Source organism: Hordeum vulgare, chromosome 3H (genome assembly GCF_904849725.1).
Source record: "Hordeum vulgare subsp. vulgare chromosome 3H, MorexV3_pseudomolecules_assembly, whole genome shotgun sequence".
NCBI classification, from domain to species: domain Eukaryota; kingdom Viridiplantae; phylum Streptophyta; class Magnoliopsida; order Poales; family Poaceae; genus Hordeum; species Hordeum vulgare.
Genome location: NC_058520.1, coordinates 615,871,815 through 615,894,928, shown reverse-complemented (window position 1 = coordinate 615,894,928; position 23,114 = coordinate 615,871,815). Strand labels below are relative to the sequence as shown.

Sequence of the window (23,114 nt, the reverse complement as noted above, 5' to 3'; positions counted from 1 at the left end):
TAAGGGTGAGATGTTGTAATGTTCCTACTAAAATTCTATATTTTGTGCTATCCTCTTGATTCAAGAGTGTCCCTTCCATGAGAACAAATGGAGTAGGTGAGGCTTTACATCCTTCTAAACCGGCCTTTCTTGCCATATCAGCTGCATACTTTTCCTGAGATAGATGAAGTCTACCCTTGTGTTTCTTCACCTCAATTCCTAGAAAGAAATGCAAGTCTTCAAGGTCCTTCAAAGAAAAAATCTACACTCAAATCCTTTAAGAGTCATGTGATTGCTTCATTTGATGAGCTTATCACAATGATGTCATCAACATATATGAGAACAAATATGCATGTGCTGGACTTGTTATAAATAAACAACGAGCTGTCAGATTTAGAAGTAACAAGGCCAAGTGCCTGCATTTTATGACAGAGGCAAGAATACCATGCTCTTGGAGCCTGCTTCAACCCATATAGTACTTTGTCAAGTTTGCAGGTTGCTTCATGTACACTTCCTCTTCCAGAACACCATGAAGAAACGCATTGTGTACATCTAGCTGCCTAAGGCGTCTCCACCCTCTGAAAATATCAATGGACAAAACAAGGCGAATGGTGGCCGCTTTCACAACTGGATTAAAAGCGCCCTCATAATCTATGCCATATCTTTGTTTAAAACCTTTTGTAACAAGCCTAGCCATGTAACGATCAATGGTCCCATCAGACTTTCTTTCAATTATAAACACCCATTTGCAATAAATCAAATTTTTACCTTGCTGTGGAGGAACCAAGTGCCATGTTTTGTTTTTCTGTAGTGCCATGTATTCATCATGCATAGCTTTCTTCCACTTTTCATCACCAAGTGCTTCTTCAACTGTAGTTGGTTCACCTATAGAACAAACCATAACATATTTGGTTATACATTTGTAATTTATAGGTTTTGTCACTCCATTTTGCAAGCGTGTGCGGTGTGGTGACGGTGTGGCTAAGCCTGTGTCCATAGAGGATCCATCAGGTTTTGTCACTCCCTTTTGAAAATTTATTCTCACATGCTTAATTAAGAAAAAGAGATGAAGATTCTAGAGAGCATCATGATGAAAGTTCTAAATATTTCATAAACCACACCAAATATGATCGTCAAAGCATGATTCTTTTGTCGGCGAGGGTCCTATCTCCTGCCCTACTAGGTCGCTTCTATGTTTAATTCCAAATGGTCCTTTTGCTGAAGTGATAATATTAGTTTCGTTTGGTTGGATTCTTAGTAGGTCAGTGATATCCCCTATCCACTAGACTTCAAGTTCCATACTTGATATTGGTGCTTGCGTTTTTTAATTTATTTCAGGCCTTTCAATGATGTACATTCAGTGACAGGAGACGTGTCGGTCGACTATGACGACGTTAGTGACGACTTCGTCTATCTCAAAATTATGTGTCGGCTCTGTCTCTCGAAGGTTCTCATAAGGATATGATGTGCGTGCGTTCTTTTATAGAGAAGCATGTATACTCGTGTATATGAGCGACTTCGATCGTACTCTGTCCAACAAAAAAGTTTCACTTCGTCTTCATGTGGCACAGATAACTTGAATAACATGGCTCAAATTTCAATTGAGCTTCCAATTGGTTAGAGCATCATGAAAAAATAACATTTTCCAAAGTAATAAGTTGATCCAATAAAGTAATATAATAGGGATGCCATTTCGCTCACTGTTTTGGCCCGTAATTAGATTACAATAGCACTCCAAACCATTGTTTCTAATTTTATTTCATCTGTTCCATAACGCAATCTCACAGAATCAAATTACAATGCTATTCAAAGTACATAAACACCTAAGTGCAGGTGTAGTTTTTATCTATAAGCACTGAATAAGCCATAGAGTCATGCCCAAATTCGCCGTGCTAATCCGAAGAAAACGGTTCTGGCACAGCAAGAAACGGCTTGAATGTCCAAATGAATCCCACAAGCTCGACAATCGCCAAAAGGAAAAATATCAGCTGGTCACCTACATATAGCAGAAGCCAAAAATAAGGGTTATCAGAAAATAAGAAGTTTGTTAAATCACACTTGTAAATAATATAGAACAAATTCTAGTTTCAACCTTCCATCAAAATAAGTTGAACAAAATAACTTTGTTAATTTGATTAACTTCAAAATATAAAAGGACGGTGTGCACAACAGTTACCTGGAAAGAAGAACGCATGTTGGCGTTTCTGTGCCCATGAAAACCTGTATTACCAGATAACTATTATATGTATATATTAAAGCCTTCACATGTAACACACTTTTGTGAATAATTAGTTTTTTTAGAGCTGAATTTTTTGGGGGAAATTTAAGTCAAAGATGTAAAGAGAGTGTTCACTACGATTTTATTGGTTCTTCATTACATTAAAACTAATTAAAGATGAAAGATTTGACTTCTTTTTCTTCCAACAATCTGAACCTTGAAGCGACGTATTGATGCAAAATGTTGAAATGCCAAAAGGTGATACCTCATGCCCGTATAAAATAGAGTCAAGTGCTTATGTTCCCATAAAATAATAACATATGGATTGCTTACACGACGCCAGCTCCTGCTGGAGCAAATGCTTTGAAAAGTGACATTAAAGTGGTAGCCAAGCCATTTGCAGTTGCTCTTTGATCTTGAGTCTGTCACTCCCATGTATATAGACAATTAGAAGGGTGAAGAAAATCCAGTTGCTCTAAAACAGTAAATTAATAATACATAAGGCACATACCACAGATTTGTTCTGAAGAATTAAACAAGATGTAGCAATGGTTATCTGATAAATGTGAAAACGAGGAATCTTAGTAAGAACAACGAATATAAAATCATTAATTAATATGTATCAGGCGGAGTATCATATTCATTTCGACAGAAGCAGCATATCAAAACAGTGACAATATTGGACTAGGAAAAGAATTACTAGTCAATTCCAAATATGAAAGGAACGATTGTGTAACAAGGTGTCCATCAACGTTTAGAGCCAGTACAATAGTGGGCTTGTAACCCGCTTACATGGCACTTTTGTCTATGTGAAGGAGGGAGTAGTGAACCATTTAATATGATACGCTATCATAATATGATACCATATTTTTTTTCCTTATTTAATGATGTGCCACATCATCAAAAAATCTAGCTGACATGCGTGATACTTTTTATGATACCCTCATTAGGATCAGCCTAAAGGGACTGGGCTCTTATGAAAGACTCTTAATCAAGAGCCTAGCCATATATGCATTTCTAGAGAAATACAATTAAGGTGTAGAGAAAGATAGAGAGAAGATGGAAAAAGTTCTAATGTAATAGCCAACCTTAAAGCCCACATTATGGTATGAATGCATATAAATGATGGCTATAAATAACATGGCAGTTTTATATAGCCATCAACTGACTATATTATTAACCATGCTTTTAAATATATTGGTCACAAGTTTGGGATCTGATCACTCACGACAAAATTGCATTTAAGCACCGATGCAATGTTTACTGCTATTGACGACCATGGTCTTGAGAGATGTGTGATGGGTGCATAAGTAAACATAAGCACCATAGATAGACTCTGCATAAGTAATGAGAATCACCAGTTAATTGCTTCAAAATAAAAGTGATCTTTCATGAAAATCAGATGTTATATAACTTGAACTTACGACCGCAGCACGGGAGGTATTTATTGGTCCAAGAACTCTCACAACACGAGGATATAGAAATGTTTGATATACAAGAATGCTAGCACCTATACAAACAGATGAAATCATTAGGGCTAAGTGTTATCGCTATATTTTGTTAGATAAAAAGGATGACTCCCATCCTCTCCATCTGGTAGATGCGTGCAGTCAATTTATTAATTATTCATAAAGATCTTAAAATAGGACATCAGTCGAAAGCCGTCATCTTGACAATATTTGTCGCTATTCTTATCCATTGATGAAGGGGTGCCGAATGTCCGAGTCAAATACCAAACAGATATCGCACCAAATCTTAACATCTAAAGTCGAATGCTCCATCCAAGCCACATACCGGGTCTGGGCCCAAACCGGTCTGACGCACTCTCATAGGTCGTCGCCGCCGTTTACGATCAATCCATCTTGAGAGCATGTACCGATGTAGCGACTTGCCAGACCTACAGTCGACACCCTCACGGCTACAGACAACACCTTCTACCTAGTCACATTCATCATCACGCATCCGTCGCCAAGACTTTGTTGTGCCTAGCTACCAAAATTTTGCTACGCCTCACCGCCGAGACACATGTCGTCGATGCGTCACAGGGAACACCACTCCTCCGCAAATGCCGTCCACTGCTCCCTCGAGTCTATGCACACCTTCAACAATGACGCCCTCAAGAGGGATACTATACATGACTATCGACATCATTCCATCGATTGATCTAAGGTTTTCCCCGGAGGTAGCTGATAGGGGTCTTGAGCTTCTCCACGATGATGCATTCAAGAAGGGGATGACGTAGAAAAATGCATCCATCGCCACCCTTGGTAACATGCCAAGAGAAGGATTTTTCACCAGGATCCTTTCAAGGACCCTCCATCAAACATCGTGTGCACGGGCCGCCACCGATCACCACCGCCATGCATGAATGTCGTACCTGCTGGATCGGATCTCATCGGAGACCAGACATAAAGCCTCTGCCACCGGCCGGGTCAGAGCTGATCTGACCAGCCGCCGCCGTGGGCACGCACCTGGCGTACAATGGACCGCCCCCACCCCGTCTCCCTGATGAGGACGCCGCCGCAGTGAGCCACACCCATCCCACTCCACTGACTGGCGAGACCGCACCGCACGGGCCCTCCCGAGGCGCGGAGAACAAAGCCCCGATGAGGACGCTGCCTCTGTGAGGGGCTTTGCCCAGGCGGACGCGGCCGGCGGCGAAGTTTGGGGAAGGTGGTGACGAGGCGAGGGGAAGGAGATCGGCGCCGCCACCCGAGCCGCCTACGGAGGGGACGACGCGGGGTTGTGGGTGTTTCACTAGAGAATTTCTTTAATTGCCCAGGGTATGGGTGCAGTTTGACGAGTAGCCCCTGGTATCACTTTATGAAATATAGTTTTTGAACAGTGTTTCTTATAAGATGAGGCACTATAACATTCTTCCAACTCATAGGGAAGACGCTCTAACATACCATAGAAAATATGCACGGTTCTATTCTATGTAGTTCTTTTTGTCAAATCCGTAGATTTTCACACGCCTGCAGACAATATAAGCATATCTTGGAACTCAATAAGAGCTGTGAGCAAAAGAATAACTGTGTATCTTTGTCTTCCCCTTTTTTTTTCTGCGACGAGGGTCTCCTCCTCTTTATAACACTACTAGAATCTGGTTTTGTCCCAAGTTCCCAAACTTTGACATGTTCATTCGGTTGGGACAAACCCACCGACAACGAACATCGACTAGCCCTCCGGCGACACAAACGCCGGACGGACCTCGCTATCTCTCTCTCTCACTTACACATACAAAGGTGGAAGAAAAAACACACTGGACACAAGGTTTTCCAGCTACAAACGCTACGCCACACTAACGGGGCCACGGCCGCGCGAACAGAATCTTTTTATTACCCGGGCACATACCACACCAGGAAGACAAGGAATACAAGGGAGGTCTCTCAAAAAAAAAAAGGAATACAAGGGAGGGATTACATCCCGGTGCATGCATACACACACCCCCAACGGCCACACACGCACGCACAACAGCCACTAACCAACGTCCGCATGGCCTGCTAACAACCACGGCCACTAACCTCATGCACTGCCTACTCCCTACATGCACGTACCAGTTAGCCAAGGTAACACACGTCCGAACTTGATCTTTTCCTAGACACATTCCAAGATCTAACCGACTCAACACACATGTAGCTAACTAACTTGACCGGCACACTCGCACGTACTCAGGCACACACGCACACGCCTTGCCTCGGACCTGACTTGGACGCACAAACATGGCCACACTCTCCACGGACCAGACCAAGCGCGTGGACGCCGGTGACCACTACAAGGCATTGCTTAGGCCCTGTTTGGAACCATCTAGATTATATAATCCAGTTTTTATAATATATTATGTCTCCAAACATGACAGATTATGATGTAGATTGTAAAAATAAATGAACAGATTATTAAAAACTCATAATCTACTCTACACCAGCTAAAATCAAATTATGGATTGCTAATGACCCATTACCCTTGTAAAGTTAGAGATAATTACATTCCTACCACCTCCATCCTCCTCTTTTTTAAAAAAAAACAGAGGGCAGACAAGTCATTATACAATGTAAAACCTGAATTATAGTTTATATAATCTGGTCTCCAAACATTGCTCATGTAGATTATTTTTATAAACCAGATTATATAATCTATCTTCGTAAACCAGATTATCATAATCTATTGTGGTTTCAAACAGGGCCTTATTTGAGCCAACACATTCTAGCGGGAACTCGGTAAATTTTTGTCTATCGAGTTTGATTCAAAATTGTATTCGACAATGAACCAATTTGGCAGAGCTGTGTCTTTGGCAGTTGCCAAGAAAAGACAGACGGCAAACTAAATAAACTTGGCAGAATCTCAAGTTCACCGAGTTATGTTCAGACTCTCACAGTAGGGCCCTGCTATACAGTAGGTGACGTAGCCGTGACGGTGGCCTTTGTTTGCCGAGTTTCGCCTAACGAGACTCGATAAATATTTTCTACTTTTAGTTTTTGTAAATCAGAATTCCAGGAGTCCTATCTTTGCTAGTTTCCAATAAAATGAACTCGGCCAACCCCTCGATTTCTTACTTAAAAGGTTGTGTTTAGTCCCACCTCGCCGCCCGTGGCGCTCGCTGACCGGTTCAAATAGCCAAACCTCGCCACGACGAGGAGCATCACCACCTACTTAAATAGCTGCATTGTTCAAATGCGGCAAGCTTGAGTCTTCATTGTAGGTCTGACTTCATGTTAGGTCTAGTCTCTGTGTTCGCTTTGCAATTGCAATTCCAATATGTTCTTTTCCTTAATTTTAGTTTAACAAATACTGCTCACTAGGGGTCAACAAAGATGGGGACATCGAGACGCTATCCTAGTAGCTCGTCAACACTGGATGAGAGGGCAGCCGTCCTCAACGATGTCGCTCATGCCACAACGGAGAGGGCGACCTCCCTAGACAAGGTCGCTCGTTTAGCGACCGAGAGGGCAGCCATTGCCGACGAGGTTGCTCGTGTAGTGGCTGAGGGGGCGGTAGACGAGATCGCTCGTGCATCGGTTCAGATGGTGGCCACAGTCGTTGAGAGGGGAGCCGCCTTTGATGAGAGCGCTCATATAGTGGCCACGAGGGCGTCCACCTACGACGACAGCTACCAGGAAGCGGTCACGAGGGCATCTATCTACTACACAAGCTCTGCTACAGTGCTCATGATGGAGGACCTCGACGACAAGGGCGCTCGTGCTGTGGTGGAGAGGGCGGTTCTATCCGTCACAGAATCTCGTGTACATGTCAACAGCCTATCCGTCACAGAATCTCGTGTACATGTCAACAGCCCAGTGACCGCCCTTGCCACGATGCACAACTTGGCGGCCCCTTATCCACCAGATTGAGAATGGATAGTTGAAGATGGAGTAGACGGAGAATTCATCTGTCCACGAAGCGGATAATTTATTTGTGAACTACTTGTCATCGGCCTTATCATCACCTGTATTAGTCTTCTGAACTTACTATGTTGGTAGGAAGAATGTTATGTGAATTGCATGCACTATACATCATGCACACTTGTGTTATGTTTACTATGTGACAGTTTCTTATTAATGAACTGCTACGTGTAACCATTGACCTTGAGATCATGTCGTTGGCGCCCTCGTTTAATTGGCTCGACCCCGCTGCTACCTTTTCGGTGGACTTGTCTGCCGAGCGCGCCAGTGAGGAGTACATAGATGTGCATGTTCGGGCGAACACACAGCTCTTCGACAAGGACCAAGTGGTCTACCACTCCATCCAGTATGATCCGAATGACCAAGGTATTCACGTGATGATGGTCTGCCTTTGTGGTGAGCAACAGGACATTCTCGATGACCTAGCCAAGAAGGAGGCGGAGGAGGTTGATGATATGGTCCCATTGAGTCCGCCGACCGCCATTGTCGAGGACACTGGCTCGTCCACTACAAGGGACATCTGCACCTTCTTCGACTCCACGATGAGCAGCTTCTCCGACTACCACTCAGAGTAGAGCTCCATTGTAGTAGCCTAGTTAGATAGTTTGATTGATGTTGACATACTAATGTAACTGGTCATGTTGAATTGGAGTGCAATTCTTGATGCTTTCGGGTATATGAATCATACATGGTTATGTTGCTTACGTTCCATGTGTTCTTCTAACCTTGCCTTTCATCTCCTGCATGTTGAAATAATTTTCTTATTCTTGGTAGATGAGGGTGTATGCGGTCTACAGAGGGAGGCATCCTTGAGCGTATGCTTCGTTCCATGAATACCATGAACAAGTACACCATTATCCGAACAACTGCTATTTAGCTTATGATGGCATGGAGGAAGCTGAGTATGCTTAGTCTCAGTTTGTGCTCACAAACCAGCTCATATATAATAGGCAATGATGCAAGTCTAGGGAGGTGTATTGGGTTGAAAACCTTGATGACCATTGTCATCATCGTGGTGTTGCTTCTATCCTGGACAGGGTTAGTACATCTGGTCATAATTCTATAAATAGAAGCCTAAATCAAATACTATAATGCTAGCACAAATAATTACAGGAGCTCTGGCGAAGCATAGAGGCAGCAACGAAGCATCCCCTTAAATTCACGTCATGGTTGTACACTTGTAGTATTCTAGTTGTTTTTATGTTGTTTACAAACTTTGTATGTCGATTTTGATGTATGCTTTTGACTAGTTAACTCTTATGCTATTGTTAACTTCTAGTGTCGTGACTTGAACTTTCGCAAACTTATGTTATTGTTAACTTCTAGTGTTAATATGTGATCCAATACTATGAGCAAAGATATATTAGTATTTATTTTCATGCAGGCCTGCCAAAAAATATTAAAATAATCATATTTGCTCTTTGCCGAGTTTAGAACTATGAAACATACAATTTGCCAGGCTGCTGCCATATTGTGCCAAGTGTGGAACTTTGTAGATGGCACACATTCACTAAGTTTATATTGTAAGAAAACTCTGTATGTGAACTGGGCAAATAATCGGCAAAAGATTTGCCCAATTTCGATCGTTGCAAACTCGGCGACGAAATGTGGCACAAGAGTGCCATGCGTCCGGTCCTTATTGGACGGGAAACTGCCGAGTTTCAAACGCGGCAAAGTATTTGCCCAGTTTTCTTTGTTATAAACGCGCAAAATGTGGCACTAGGCAATAACGCTATGCCACGCGACGGCCCAGTTCTGGATGGATACTACCGAGTTTGGAACACGGCAAACAGTCAGCCCAGTTCTGCTCAATACAGAACCCGACATATATTTTCTAGTGAGCAATGAGTTTTGGCACGTGTATAATTTATATTGGCCTAACTATGCCGAGGTTAGTGTGGCAAACCGTGGTGGCATGTGGCACTTTCATTAATGGCCCGTCCGGTCTAATGGTGTGGTTTGCTGAGTTTTTTCTGACAAACACTTGGCAAACATTTTTAAAATATTCACTGAGAGTTCGCAATGAAAAGAACTCGGCATTAGTAATGATTGTCGGGCCTTGTCCAACTGCGTGTGCTGCGCTGGGTTTGAGACTCGGCAAATATTTTCCCGAGTATAATATGAGCTCTGTCGAGTTTTTTAAAACTTGGCAAAAAGACAATTCTAGTAGTGCAATCTGATGGTGTGTTCTTCAGTGCTAGCATATGTAGGAACTTGGCCCATAGGATCGAACACATCACAGTACGATGAACACACACACAAAAACTTTGTAGCCAAAGATCTTTGTCATGCCTTAATTTTTTTCCTCTTTATTGATTTTCTAGTTTTCTCACCAGCGTATTACAATCTATAGGACCTGCTGCATATTTATATACAACCACGACCACTAGCTGACCGACTGTAACCTGAACTCCTAAACCTACACGGACAAATGCAACATCGAACCCACGTACTACTTGACCTCACCTAGTACTACTTAGGGCATGTACAGTGATGTCCAGTCAGCCGTGTGCAACGCAACCCACGTAGGATATTAGATGATGTGGGGAAGAGAAGAAAAATAACTGCCTACTCCGTTAGTAAAAATAAAGACGGTCTTATAGCGTGAAAGTCGCTGCTTACCGACAGTCTTTTTGCCATTGCACGGAGAGCTCATCAGATGGGATCCCATCTTCTACGGAAATTACCTTCTAATTTCCCGTGAAATTTGATGGTTAGAGACAGCCAAATGGACTTACTATTGTATGGGCCGTCGTTTAAGCTATCTATACGTGACGTGGAAAAGTTTTTCAGACACCCAATGTCGGAATGATTGTACATGACCTTAGACTTAACGCACGACATGTAAGCCGATTCTAACTGCATCACGATTAGACCACTTGCTAATCACAACACTAAAGGTTACTACTAACAATCTTTCCCTAATCTTGATGGTGTGTCTTCCGTGCTTCTCCGATCTTGAAGCGTTGACTATCCGTTTCTTGTCGACTCATCTGCTCGCACCACGACAAGTTAAATTGATATGCTTCATTCATCACATCAATTTTCTTTCCAATTTCAACTTGATGAATTAACGGACCACCTCAAATATGCCTTGGACTATCCAGCCTCGCTAGTAACATGTAGAATATACCACCCGGTGGACTACACCATTCACCCTAGCAAGATACCTACCGGCTCCTTGTGGATCGCATCACCCCGTGGACAACACCGTCAACTCCAGCCTTATGTAGAGACATGACCTCATTAAAGAGACTCACCTTCACTGATTTACCGCCCCCACATACTTGAACTTGATCCTTCTGACGAGACACACAAACGACCTCGATGACTCATCTTCAGCGGATCTTCACAGAGACGAGCACTTAGGCACGACGACACTGACACGACGACGACGATGACGACCAAGATGTGCTAACTTGCATGACACCTTGACTCATATATCTCCTGCAGACGTCAATAATCTTCTTCCACCGCCTTGCTGACGACAGTCCGCCGTCCCTCCTTGTCGCTTCGCCGAACGGCGATCTCCTGAACCTCCTTATCTGTCGTTCCACGAACGACTATTGAATGCTCCTCCTCATCGTTGCACCACCCAGCGATCATATCGCTGGCCCTGAGGGGCTAGTCGGGTCGCTTGCCCGGGGCAAGCACATGCTTCAAAGACCTTGCTCTGATACCAATTGTTGAAACTTGGCCTATAGGATTGATCACATACAGTACGATGAACACGCACACAAAAACTTTATAGCCAAGGGCCCTTGTCATGCCCTAATTTTTCCCTCTCTATTGACTTTCTGGTTTTCTCACCATCGTATTACAATCTATAGGACATGCTGCATATTTATATACAACCACGAACTCTAGCTGACCAACTCTAACCTGAACTCCTAAATCTACACGGACAAGTGCAACGTCTAACCCACGTACTACTTGACCTCACCTAGTACTACTTAGACTTAACGCACGACATGTAAGCCGATTCTAACTGCATCACGATTAGACCACTTGCTAATCACGACACTCAAGATTACTACTAACAGCATATCAACTCAAAGAAGGGATTTCAGATGATACAATAAGATTGCTGATCATTAGTGTATAGAACCGACGTTCATACCTGAAATTGCAAGAACTTGACCAACATCCTCAGATGAGAAACTTAAGCCACCGTGCATTTTATCACTTTCAGCCCATAAGGAGAATACCTATAATTTGTGATCCAAAGCGTCAGGGTTAAGGTGACAGAAGCTGAATTTCTTTTCTAAACCAAATTTGACGATAGATAAATAAAAATTAGCCTGAAGGTCAACCTTTCTTTTTCACTCGTAGTGCACAAAGGGGTGACCTGAATCAACCGAGTAACCACCGCGACTAAACAAGGAACTAGCATGATATATTGATAAAACATTATGGAGATTACTGGGTTGTGTAGCAATGGTCTTTTCACTAAATCAACTCAGCAATGATAATAAATAATTAAATGGTCATATGAACAAAAACGATGTATTATTTCATACTAGAAGTTGCGCCTTATACAATAGAGTACAAACTATTTGGACAATTTTTGTTTCATACTAGAAGTTGCGCCTTATACAATAGAGTACAAACTATTTGGACAATTAACTGGTGTGCAGCTCGTTGTACCAATTATCATTTGCAAAGCAAACAATATCGACAACTAATCATGCATATCTCAAAGCATGTTTTTGCCATTAGTATATCCAATGCTGAATTTGAGAATATTTTTTAATTGAGAACATCTATCTTGAAATCAGCACCATAAACAAGACAAACAATTCAAAGAATACCTCAGTATAAGCCATGTCATCAAAGCACACAACACAGTACAGAATGATAGATGACATCAATGGCCAATTCTTCAATATATTCGTTTTCGTAGCTGAAGTAATAGTATGCTCAACAAGCTCATCTGAATTAGAAAAATGTGGCGACAAAGACTCACTCACTCGGTGTCCCTTTCCATTAGTTTTGTGGTTGTGCATTGTCTCCTGGAATGTATTAAATATTTTTAGTTCTATTTTTAAGAATTGAATAGAGCATACAATGCAAGAAAACCTTACTGCTGATTTTTTTATAAAGGGCAATATAATAGTATCGAGTTGATACCAATTACACGTGCCTCTACAATAGCAAAATATCAAGAGGTGTTCAAGACATTGAGGATGCACGCAATCAAATTGTAAAAAACAAGTTGTAACCCCATCAAAGCGAGCAACATTTCACTATAGGAAACGGACTGCGAGGAAGTTTCTCCCACATTGATGCCTTTGAGAAGGGAATGGTTGCTGAGCACCATCATCGCCTAATCCAACCAATAAAACAACATCATGGGTTTTCACCCTAGAGTGAGGGTTCAAGAAAATTCTAGATGATACCTTCCATAAAAAAACAATAAAAAGACTATCGTTACTTGGAACCACAAAAGAAGGCCAGACCTAGGGTTTCACCAAGGAAATAGACACATGATCCTCGGATAGAGGACCAGAAAATTGAATTCACTCTATGTTGTCACCCTCACTTTCCATAAAGTCGATATTGCAATGCCACAGTCGACAGGACGAGCATGTGTGTTCCATGGTGTGTGCCCCTAGAGATAGACGCTCATGCGTGCATGGTCCTAACATGGACATAGCCACATGAGCGAAACCGTGTGTGCACCTAATAAACTGTCAAGTTGCGCCTAGATATGCCCACCACCATCAACGTGGAAGCCCAACATTACTAGTTGAGACCAACATGCATAGTGTTCAACGAAACCATGTTGGACAAATAGGTGCTTTGAACCTAGGTCAATTCTGTCTCATGTCGCATAGATGTTCACTCGCCACATCTGACATTGTAGACATATTTGCAGCAAGCATTCCAACACCTACATCGACGCGGATCACACCACTTCCACTGCATAATCAACGCATACGCCACCTAGAATCATGCCACTAGGGAGACATGAAGCAGACGGCCAAATAGTGCACACGAGCACTGATGGCAACTCTTGTAATGCCTACAGTGATGTAGGCTCGATATTCTACAGCTGAGGACCATGAGTCAGATGGTAGATGGATGGTGGCAACCTCGTACTAGAGTTGGACGTGCCAGGACTACCTTGCCGTAGACCATCAGGAAAGGGTGAACATGTTCCAAGCATATATCTGTCACCGAAGATGGCACAGATGGGATTCAAGAGTAGAGGGGGAGGGGACTACATGCCAGGACGCCAGACACCACCGCCGTGATGCGCCAAGCCACCTGGAAAAAGATACTATAGCCAAGGAGAGCAAATGAAAATAAATAGGCAAGGCATGCCACCTGTGCAGTAGTCAACGAAGGCGGTGGCGGTGCCCTTTCGCCTATAGAATCAGCTACGGGAACGCATATCTTTTACGAAATGTTTTCACTAGTGGAAAAAAGGAACACCAAAAAAGTGATAAGTAGTACAAATTGGTCTAAATTGTAAGTCATTCAAGTATGTTATATGGTTACGAAGAACCTTGTGCAATTTGTTACATGATTTTTGGTGAAATCGTTACATAGGGATCACAAAATATGCATGGATAACCTTAGTACTCCCGCGTTGAAATTTATGAGGTCAAGTCGAATTGTTAACTTAATTTTAACCATAAATTTGACTAACAAAATATAAGTTATATGCCCAAAAATCATACTGCTGGATTTGCATTTAAAAGGGGTTTCCAATAGTATAACTTTTGTAGCAATATAAGACAAGTTATGTTAGTACAATTTAGGAAGGTAGGAAAATTCAAGTGGGTCCTGTCAATTTGAATGGTGGTAGTATTCATTACTCCTATTATACTGTTGCAGCATGGTAGGATCCAATCAAGTTATGCTTTTAGTTATAGGGAATCAGCTAAATACATGCAATATTTTTCAACAAAATGTTTTACTAGTACAAAGATAGGAAAATCAAAAGTAAGTGATATGGTGTACAACTTGACTATTAAGTGAATGCAGTGTAAGATCAGTAGAAATTGATGATAAAAGTCAAAATCCAAAAGGGTTGGGTGAGAAAACAGAGATAACTTGGCAGGACCGGGCATCAGACTATGGATTCTAGCGTAGCATCCAACCATTGCACAACAAGTGGGTAATTTCAACAAGATAAGGATTAGAGTTCCATGGAGATATAATCTTCATGTGATAGAATTTTTTAATACATGCCTTTGCAGAAAATATGCGAACTCAATAAAATGAATGTTGATTAACTGCACGTACCGGGAGCCAAATGCAGCTTATAAGAACAACAAAGCAGAAGATCGATATACACAAACAAGGTAAGAAATATGGAAACCTAAAAAATATATTTCAAGAGTTAGTAAGTTCAACAAACCTGTGTTCTCTAGTACAACTGAATACAATGTAACAAATAATACCTTCCAAACAAAGAGTCAACCGGAAATAACTTTGGATATTTTTCTGCTGGCTACCAAATAAAAAAATATCATAATATTAATTCATTATTGTAGGATACAATAATTCATGTATTACTACATTTTTCATGGATACCTGTGCAAGATATCCGCCAATTGTTGGTCCAATAATGAGACCTATTGCCCATGCCATGGTAACCTAATCATATATAAAATTCAAACCATTATCTAAACCATGGAATTAGAGTACACAAAAAAGTTTGGTATATATAAATTAGTAATTTACATGTGACAATGCAGTTGCATGGTGCTCAGGTCGGCAAACTTCAACAGCATAAGCCTGCAACAATCAATTGCCAAGTAAATAATGATAGCTTGTTAAAATACCGAACATAGTGTATATTAGATCATCCAACCAACGTACACTAATGGGCCCAATTAAGCCATTTAAAAGACCAACAAGGAATCGTGTAGATATTGCCATCCAGTAATGTACACTTAGTCCAAACAAAGTATTGAACAGAATCCTGAGACATAGTGAATATGAAATCATGAATTAGGGATGTGTTAAAAATAATTAGTGAAAAAGCAATACCGTTGATATCTAACTTCATTTTGATGTAAATAAAGAACGAGAGTACCAACGTAGAGAAAATTCCAAACACTATAACTGGCTTTCTCCCAATACGATCTGCTACCACCCCCCAAGCAGTGGAGGTTAAAGCTCTACCAAGCATATAGGAGGCACCTACAAAAAATTCAGAATAGGCAATTGCTCATTCTTTATAAAGGACTGAATGAAAGGACTTTGTAATAATCTATAAATATAACACCTTTAGAACAAAGAATTCCACCACTTGGGAAGGTTCTTACCAACAAACCCAGCATAGAATCCAACGTCCTCTACTGTTCCAGCAATATGTAGGTCTTGTATCTGTTTAAAAAATATAATCTTATGAAAAAAATTCAAAGGTTATGTCTCTAATGGAAAATGTTGGGTGAGGTATGCATAGATATAAAATTATAGTGCAAGTCAACATATTAATTTTCAGGATAAATGTATGAAACAACATTCCATGCTGCAGATGCGAGCATGCGCAATTATTGATATTAACATGGTGTTATACTACATTCCAAACTTCAAGAACTTGAAAGCGGCATGAAATGAATCTGTAATGTAGACAAAGTTGTGTACACGGCTAATAGAAAAAAAATGCACATAATTATGTAAGAGCAAAATGTTGTTCTCTTTCGGTACTTATATTATTATTTAGATACACGTACCATAAAATACAAGAAGGGGAATAGCGATGATATTGGCAAACCTAGAATGACAAAGGTAAATGGTTAAATATACAAATTTTACATCAATGCACAAATTGTAAGAAAGTGCAAAAAGTAAAACAAATGTATGCACCCTCTTCATTGCAAAGTACATTATGTTTAAGACATGGATACTTTCTTAAAGATGTAACTTTAGCCTTTTATTTTTCATATAAATATATGATTATGTTGCTACAAATTTGGAAATTGAAATATTTATTGCAATAACATCTATTTTGTTGATTCATTTTGTTTTCTCAATGGAATATTTATACAGTCAGGTGTGGAGTTACCAGGACATCAACCAAACTTACCAGCAATATGCAGGCCCACTAGGTCAACTATCGTATGCTCGCTAGTATAAGGTATGCAACTATATAGCCCTCCTTCATTTTTTGTATGGAATACAAAGTAATCTGATTGTGTTCATAACCTACTAGCAAAAGTTGGCTTATGCTAAGATCCATGCTTCCATATACAATTGGATCCGTATTTTATAATGAATTTTTTTAACAAATCAACGACAAGCATGCCCTCAATCCTTCGGTTTGAATAATCAACACCTCTTTACATACTCCTCCGTAGCTGCTCGTGTTGGTGCAACTATGATGACATATTGGTTATGATTTATCTAAGTATAGTTATGAATATTTACCATTTAATATATGTTCTGGTATATTTATAAAGATCTAACAGAAGTGATGTAGGTTACAAATCAACAACAAGCATGCCCTCAATCCTTAGGTTACAATTATGAAAACCTAACATATTAGGTTTGTTTATGTATGATTATGTACATCTAAAGGATGTTGTCTGCTTAGGTATGGCTGGATGTGGTATGTTTATCTATGGCTATGTACATCTAAAGAATGTGGTATCTTTAGGCACACTTACATAGATCTATGGGACAATATGTTTAGATATAACTACGAACTTCTATCAAAATCGATGTATCTAGGTAATAATATTAGTATCTAACCGATGTGCTTTGTTTAGGTATGATTATGTACATATAACGGATGAGGTTTCTTTAGATATGATTACGTAGATCTAGCAGTTGTGTTCTGATCTCTCTCTCTTATCTCGTATTGTGCTTAGGTACAATTATGAAGATCTTATGGCTCTAATCTAGTTAGGTATAGATATATGTAGATCTAACATACATGATCTGTTTTTTTTCATGGTTATGTAGACCCAATGTTTGTGATCTGAATTGTCAAGCAAATCGACGATCAGATTTTCTTTTCCTTTTTTAGGAGAATTTCTAGCACATCTCTCTACTTTCTGTCTTATTGTGCTTTTAGTAGGTAATTAGACTTCTCTCTCGCACTTCAAGAAACTCCAACAGGTGCTCCATCTCTAAAATAATTGACATTTATGGGAAGTTGGGGCAAAATGCCTCTCGAACAGTTTCCATAAAGTCAGAATGTGATAGCCTGGCTTATTAGGGATGATAGACTACTCATATCAATAAGGAATTCCTTATTTTCCGGGAGCCCACTTGAACAGAACTCTCAGGTTAAGCGTGCTCAGCTTGGAGTAGTTCTAGGATGGGTGACTGACCGGGAAGTTGATCCCGGGTGCGCATGAGTGAGGACAAAGTGCACAGAAAAGACTAGTATTGATATGTGGGGCCAGTCTAGATCCCGCCAGGAGTAACGACCGCCGGCGGGTGTGTCCGGGACGTTACAAGTTTGGTATCAGACTACTCATATCAATAAGGAATTCCATCTTTTCCGGGAGCCCATTAGAACAGAACTCTCAGGTTAGGCGTGCTCACCTTGGAGTAGTTCTAGGATGGGTGACCGACCGGGAAGTTGATCCCGGGTGCGCATGAGTGATGACAAAGTGGACAGAAAAGACTAGTATTGATATGTGGGGCCAGTCTAGATCCCGCCAGGAGTAACAACCGCCGGCGGGTGTGTCCGGCTTGCCTGCAGACGACTCAGCTGGAAACCACATCACCAACGGTCTGCATCCACCAGATCCGTCTTGACCAATCCCTCGTTGCCCAACAGCTACTGCAACCGGCTGCATAGGGCGGTGACCTCGTCCCCCTGGGAGCTCGGGATCCCACGCGAAGTGCACGGCGAACACTATGCGTTCGCAGTCTTGCGGCTCTGAAGCCAATTCATCTCCGATGGTGCGGACGGTGACCTGCATTGCCGGAGAGATCTTCCTTGCCTGGCGAAGGCGCTCGATGTCGGCCAAAGTAGTGGGGGAGCCCTCCAACAAACCCGACAGTGGCCCATCCATTTACGAGCGCGGCATCAACGTTGATGTGCTGGCGGTATGGAGAACACTTGCGAGATTGCCCAGCGGTGGCGACTGGCATTGCGAAGGTGTACGAGCAGGAAGGGAAGGAGGTGAGGGCATTGCGGTGCAAGGAGGAAGGGAAGGAGGCGAGAGCGCTGCATGCGCGAGGAGAAAGGAAGGTGAGCGGCGCGAGTAGAACGAAGCGAGGGGGGGTGAGGAGTGATGTGCCTTGGCGCGTCCTTCACCTCTCCATTATACCCCCTGGAGATTGTGGGTCATTGAGATCGTCTGTGCCACGATCCCCACTACCCCGTGAGAAATGGCCACATTAACACCGTCAGAATCCCAACCGTTGGGTGGCCTCCCACATAGGATCTCACACGCGGGTCGAAGCCTAGTTGGCTAAGCCTGCGGTGGCATCCCGTATCGTGCACCGTGGAGGGGCCGACCCCCTTTGCGGGCCACACATGGCGTGTGACAGACGTGCGATGGAGCGCGAAACGATAGCCGGCCAGCTCAAGTCGGACGGGGCGATCCCGCTTCAGCACCTGCTCCGGCTAGGGGGCAGCCGCTAGCCGGATGAATCTTCACCAAGTTCAACGCCTCTACATGGGGGGGGGGGGGGGGTATCATCAGGGTGGCCTTCCCGTGAGACCTCTAGACCGAGACACCTTGTGAGGCTATTGTCGAGGATACAACCCTCGGGTATCCTTAAACTGCAGAGGAGTGAACAGTTTGAAACATTTGGGGCCGCTAGCTATATAGAGGCTAGCTTTGCCTGCTGGTATGATCGAGCGGCTCGATTAGCTATACAGAGGTTAGCTTTGCCTGCTGGTGGGTCCACGCGGCCGTCAGCGGCATGGAGTGGAGAAGGAACGGATATAAGGGAGAGAGGGGAGGGAGGAGAAAGGCCAACGGCCATTCGATTTAGGAAGAAGCGCACGAGATATGAGGCTGAGTTGTTGCCATGTCACTCATCCGTGGCTCACACAAATATGAATTTTCAATCCAACTTTACAAACTTTTTCATGCACTTGTAGTTCCAATTTGAGTTATATCCATTAAATATTTAGAAATGCACTTAATGACTTAAATACAACAAACCTAACCCGAAAGATATCAAATTTTTCCGTGGATCAAGTAATGGTGTATATTCAATGTATAAAAAAATTCAAGGCCAAAATTTTACGTTGCGTTTATACCTCACGCGTTTTCTCTCGAAACAATGTCAAATTTTTACCACAACATTTAGGTGTCATATGAGGGCACCATGCCCATTTTCATATTTCTCGGAGATCATTTCTATTTTTTGGAATTTATAAACCAATAAACTACATGTTCAGGATCGACTCTTGGCATCATCAATTTGGACTTCCTTTCTTTTTATTGTATATGGCCTAGACATAGACTCAAGAACACAAATATGATTTTCCAACCCAACTTTGCTTAATTTTTAATGCACTTCTAGTTCAAATATGGATTATATTCGTTAAATGCCTAGAAATGCACTTAATTGCTCGAATATAGCAAACAGACTCAAAAAAAAGTCAATTTTTGGCATGGGTTATGTAATGGTGTATCTTGAGTGTAGAAAAGAAATCAAGAACAATAGCTGAAGCAAGGTTTGCTCGCCTTCATACCTCACCCGGTCCCTCTCAAAAAAAAGTTTCTTTCTCGGAGATGGCCTAGTTTCTATGAGATGTACGTCACAACTTTGTCCAAACGGCATGTAGGTGTCTATGAGATGTTTCTATGAGATGTACGTCACACCTACATGAGATGTAGGTCACGCCTACATGAGAATGCTTATATAGATCTAACGGTTGTGTTCTAATATGTCTATTTTCTCCCGTATGCTTCCGTATGATGACCTTACTGATTTAATCTATTTAAGTATGGTCATATGTCGATCTAACATATATGATCTGTTTTCTTTTATGGTTATGCAGACCTAATGTTTGTGTCTAGATAATCAGACTGGTCTCGCCTTTAAAGAAACTCCAACCGCTCCTCCATCTCTAAAATAATTGTCTTTTACAGAAAGTTGCCGTAAAATGTCTCTCCAACAGTTTCCGTTTTTACGGAAACAACTTTGAGGGAGGCTGTAAAATTGGCCCTTTCTTCCTGCAGGTTTATTGGAGGATGATCTTCTCGGACAGTTTGGTCGGCTGAAATTTGAACACCTACGACATAAGTCACATCCGCGCCGTCGACCTGCTGCTTGTCTGCTGACACCTCGGTCGGAAACCACACCGCCGCCGCACTGCCGGTCCGGCACCACGCTGCCAAGTACGGTTACCGCCATCCTGCCACGCAACACCGTGCAGCCCCCCACGGGCGCCAGCCGCTGCGCATCACCTTCTCCTTAGTCGCTACTTCCTCCGTTCCTTGATATAAGACTTTTTAAAGATTTTATTATAAACTAGATACGAAACAAAATGAGTGAATCTACATCCTAAAATATGACTGCATACATCTGTATATAGTTCATAGTGAAACTTTAAAAGGTCTTATATTTAGGAACGGAGGGAGTACATGCCACTGCGCGTCATCGCTCCACCACGCCAGCTAGCTGCCGCATGTTGCCGCCACTGCGCGTCATACGGCGGCTCGCTTTGACGGGACTGACAAAACTTGTTCACAGACAACTTTTTCTAAATTATAGGGTCGTTTCCTATAATTTTTGCCTCGATTACTGTGGATGGCTTTGTATGGATGTAAAATGTATATTTTATAACAACCATGTATTAGTAAATGTAGGGAGTATATAAGAAGCAAGTTATCCAAATAGACGCACGATCTTCTCAAATCAAAGATCAAACGTAAGACTAAAAATGTTGGCTTCTTATCACCTGACCGACCTTATCTTGGTTTAGCCCATGGAAGGAAGCAGAGACAGACGTATGCAGTAGTATATAGATAGATATATGTATACATACATGAGACGAGGATGATTATCCAGATGTGAAAGAACTGTTTGTAGGGGATGCCGGGGTTGAGCGCCTTCCTCCGCTCCACGCCGCAGCCCGGGCAGCCCTCGTGGTACACCGCCGCTTGCCACTCCAGCAAAGGCGCTGCTGCCTCGCCGCCGGCCATTGATTCTTTCTCCTCTCCTTACTTTCCAGGCTCGGTCTGTGAAGCGGAATGATTAGCAGAGGAGTTGGTTTTTGTGCATGTGCTCAGCTACCGTGTGTTACTATATGTAATGTAATGTATGCTCTTGCAACTGGAACTGCTCTCTACAGGAAGACGTTTTTTGATGAGAGAGATGATGCTTGCAGTGCATGCATATTTTAGTTTTTTTGAGGTGAATGCATACTTTAGTTGTGCTTCTAGTTACTCTCTTTCGTCTTACTTGTCGGTCCACTCGCAATTATTAAACCGACTATAGCTCACGGATTCATTTAGCCCAACCACCGTAACAGTTGCTCTCTGTTTCACCTAATCCTTGTCCGTGATATCTTGTCGGTGGCACGTTTTTTCTTTTCAAATTAACAACGTGTCATCCCTCAGTTTCCATTAAAGAAACCCCCAAAACAATTCAATGCATAGTTCAAACCAAAAGGAAAGTTGACCAAGCAGTTCCAGGAGGAGCATGTACAGCCGCACCTACAGTAATGCTACACATATATAGGTTTATAAGAGTTTTACAGACAGGTGGATCTTAATTAAAGATTAAGGGAGGTGAAGGCCTCACCCCCTTAAAAATCAAGGGTGAGAAGTTAATTAGAAAGAAAAAATCCTAGTCAATGTGTAACTCTTTGTATGTTTAGCATTTTTTTGCAGCACTTTGATATTCTCACTCCTCAAACATTTAGAGAAAAGTCCGATAAAAATGTGGCACGCAACACCCCACGATCGTTGCCTGCCCCGCACGCCCTACCCCACACTTGTGTCCGCCACCGCACGCCCTGCCCCAAGCTAGTTGGCCCCGTCCCCGGACGTGTAGCCTCCCGTCCTGTATCTATCATCTTCTTTATTTTAATTGATAGAACTTATAGAAAGACAATTTTAAGGATGAAATTTTCTAGGAGTTCACTAGAAAATTGTATTGTAATGGTATATGAGAAATTATTAGGCATCAACTTTTCTAGAAATTTACTAATTTAAATTTGTAGTAAAAATATTAGGTCTAGAAATTTTTAATAAAAAAATTATGTCTAGAAATTTTTACTAAAATAAATTAGATCTATCTGGAAATGTATGTATGTTATGGCATGGAACAACTCTGAGTGGCTTGTGTTTTCCCGGAATGTTGATTTATTTCACACACGATATGTCCTGTTTTTAGAAAATGTCATGCCGGAATTTTGAATGACTTGTGTAGGAAATATCGAGTGCCCATGATTTGATAGAACATGAATTAGATAACATTCCAGCAAAACATAGGCCATTTCTATGTCATTACTTCATAAATGCAATGTTAATTGACTTATGCTTATTAGGGTACCTTGAGTTTATCGGAGCTTCTTGTGTGACTTTCATGTCCGTTCTTGATGGAGAAATCTAGGCTATTGTTGCGGGGGTCGT

At 41.9% G+C, this 23,114-nt stretch overlaps 1 protein-coding gene across 1 annotated transcript; it reads right to left on the bottom strand.

Moving 5' to 3' along the window:
* Window positions 1-1,649: 1,649 nt before the first annotated feature.
* LOC123441178 (protein ZINC INDUCED FACILITATOR-LIKE 1-like) lies at window positions 1,650-21,844 on the bottom strand. Its single transcript, XM_045117681.1, has 17 exons — window positions 21,524-21,844; window positions 16,290-16,330; window positions 15,879-15,939; window positions 15,651-15,753; window positions 15,430-15,532; window positions 15,292-15,345; window positions 15,142-15,204; window positions 15,009-15,058; window positions 14,851-14,926; window positions 12,408-12,608; window positions 11,717-11,804; window positions 3,622-3,707; window positions 3,426-3,533; window positions 2,709-2,753; window positions 2,531-2,619; window positions 2,156-2,199; window positions 1,650-1,975 (listed from the first exon to the last, which is right to left on the bottom strand). Exons 1-17 carry the CDS (start codon window positions 21,678-21,680, stop codon window positions 1,872-1,874), a joined length of 1,473 nt encoding a protein of 490 aa, XP_044973616.1. The 5' UTR covers window positions 21,681-21,844; the 3' UTR covers window positions 1,650-1,871.
* Between the last annotated feature and the right edge of the window lie 1,270 nt (window positions 21,845-23,114).

What these genes read in the sequence shown, in the direction of transcription:
- LOC123441178 (XM_045117681.1), bottom strand. Translation starts at nt 21,680, where the DNA reads ATGGCCGGCGGCGAGGCAGCAGCGCCTTTGCTGGAGTGGCAAGCGGCG. An exon ending in TCCCCTTCTTGTATTTTATG is followed by an intron (nt 15,940 to 16,289) that starts GTACGTGTATCT and finishes TTTTTTAAACAG; the next exon opens with ATACAAGACCTACATATTGC. An exon ending in ATTCTATGCTGGGTTTGTTG is followed by an intron (nt 15,754 to 15,878) that starts GTAAGAACCTTC and finishes AATTTTTTGTAG; the next exon opens with GTGCCTCCTATATGCTTGGT.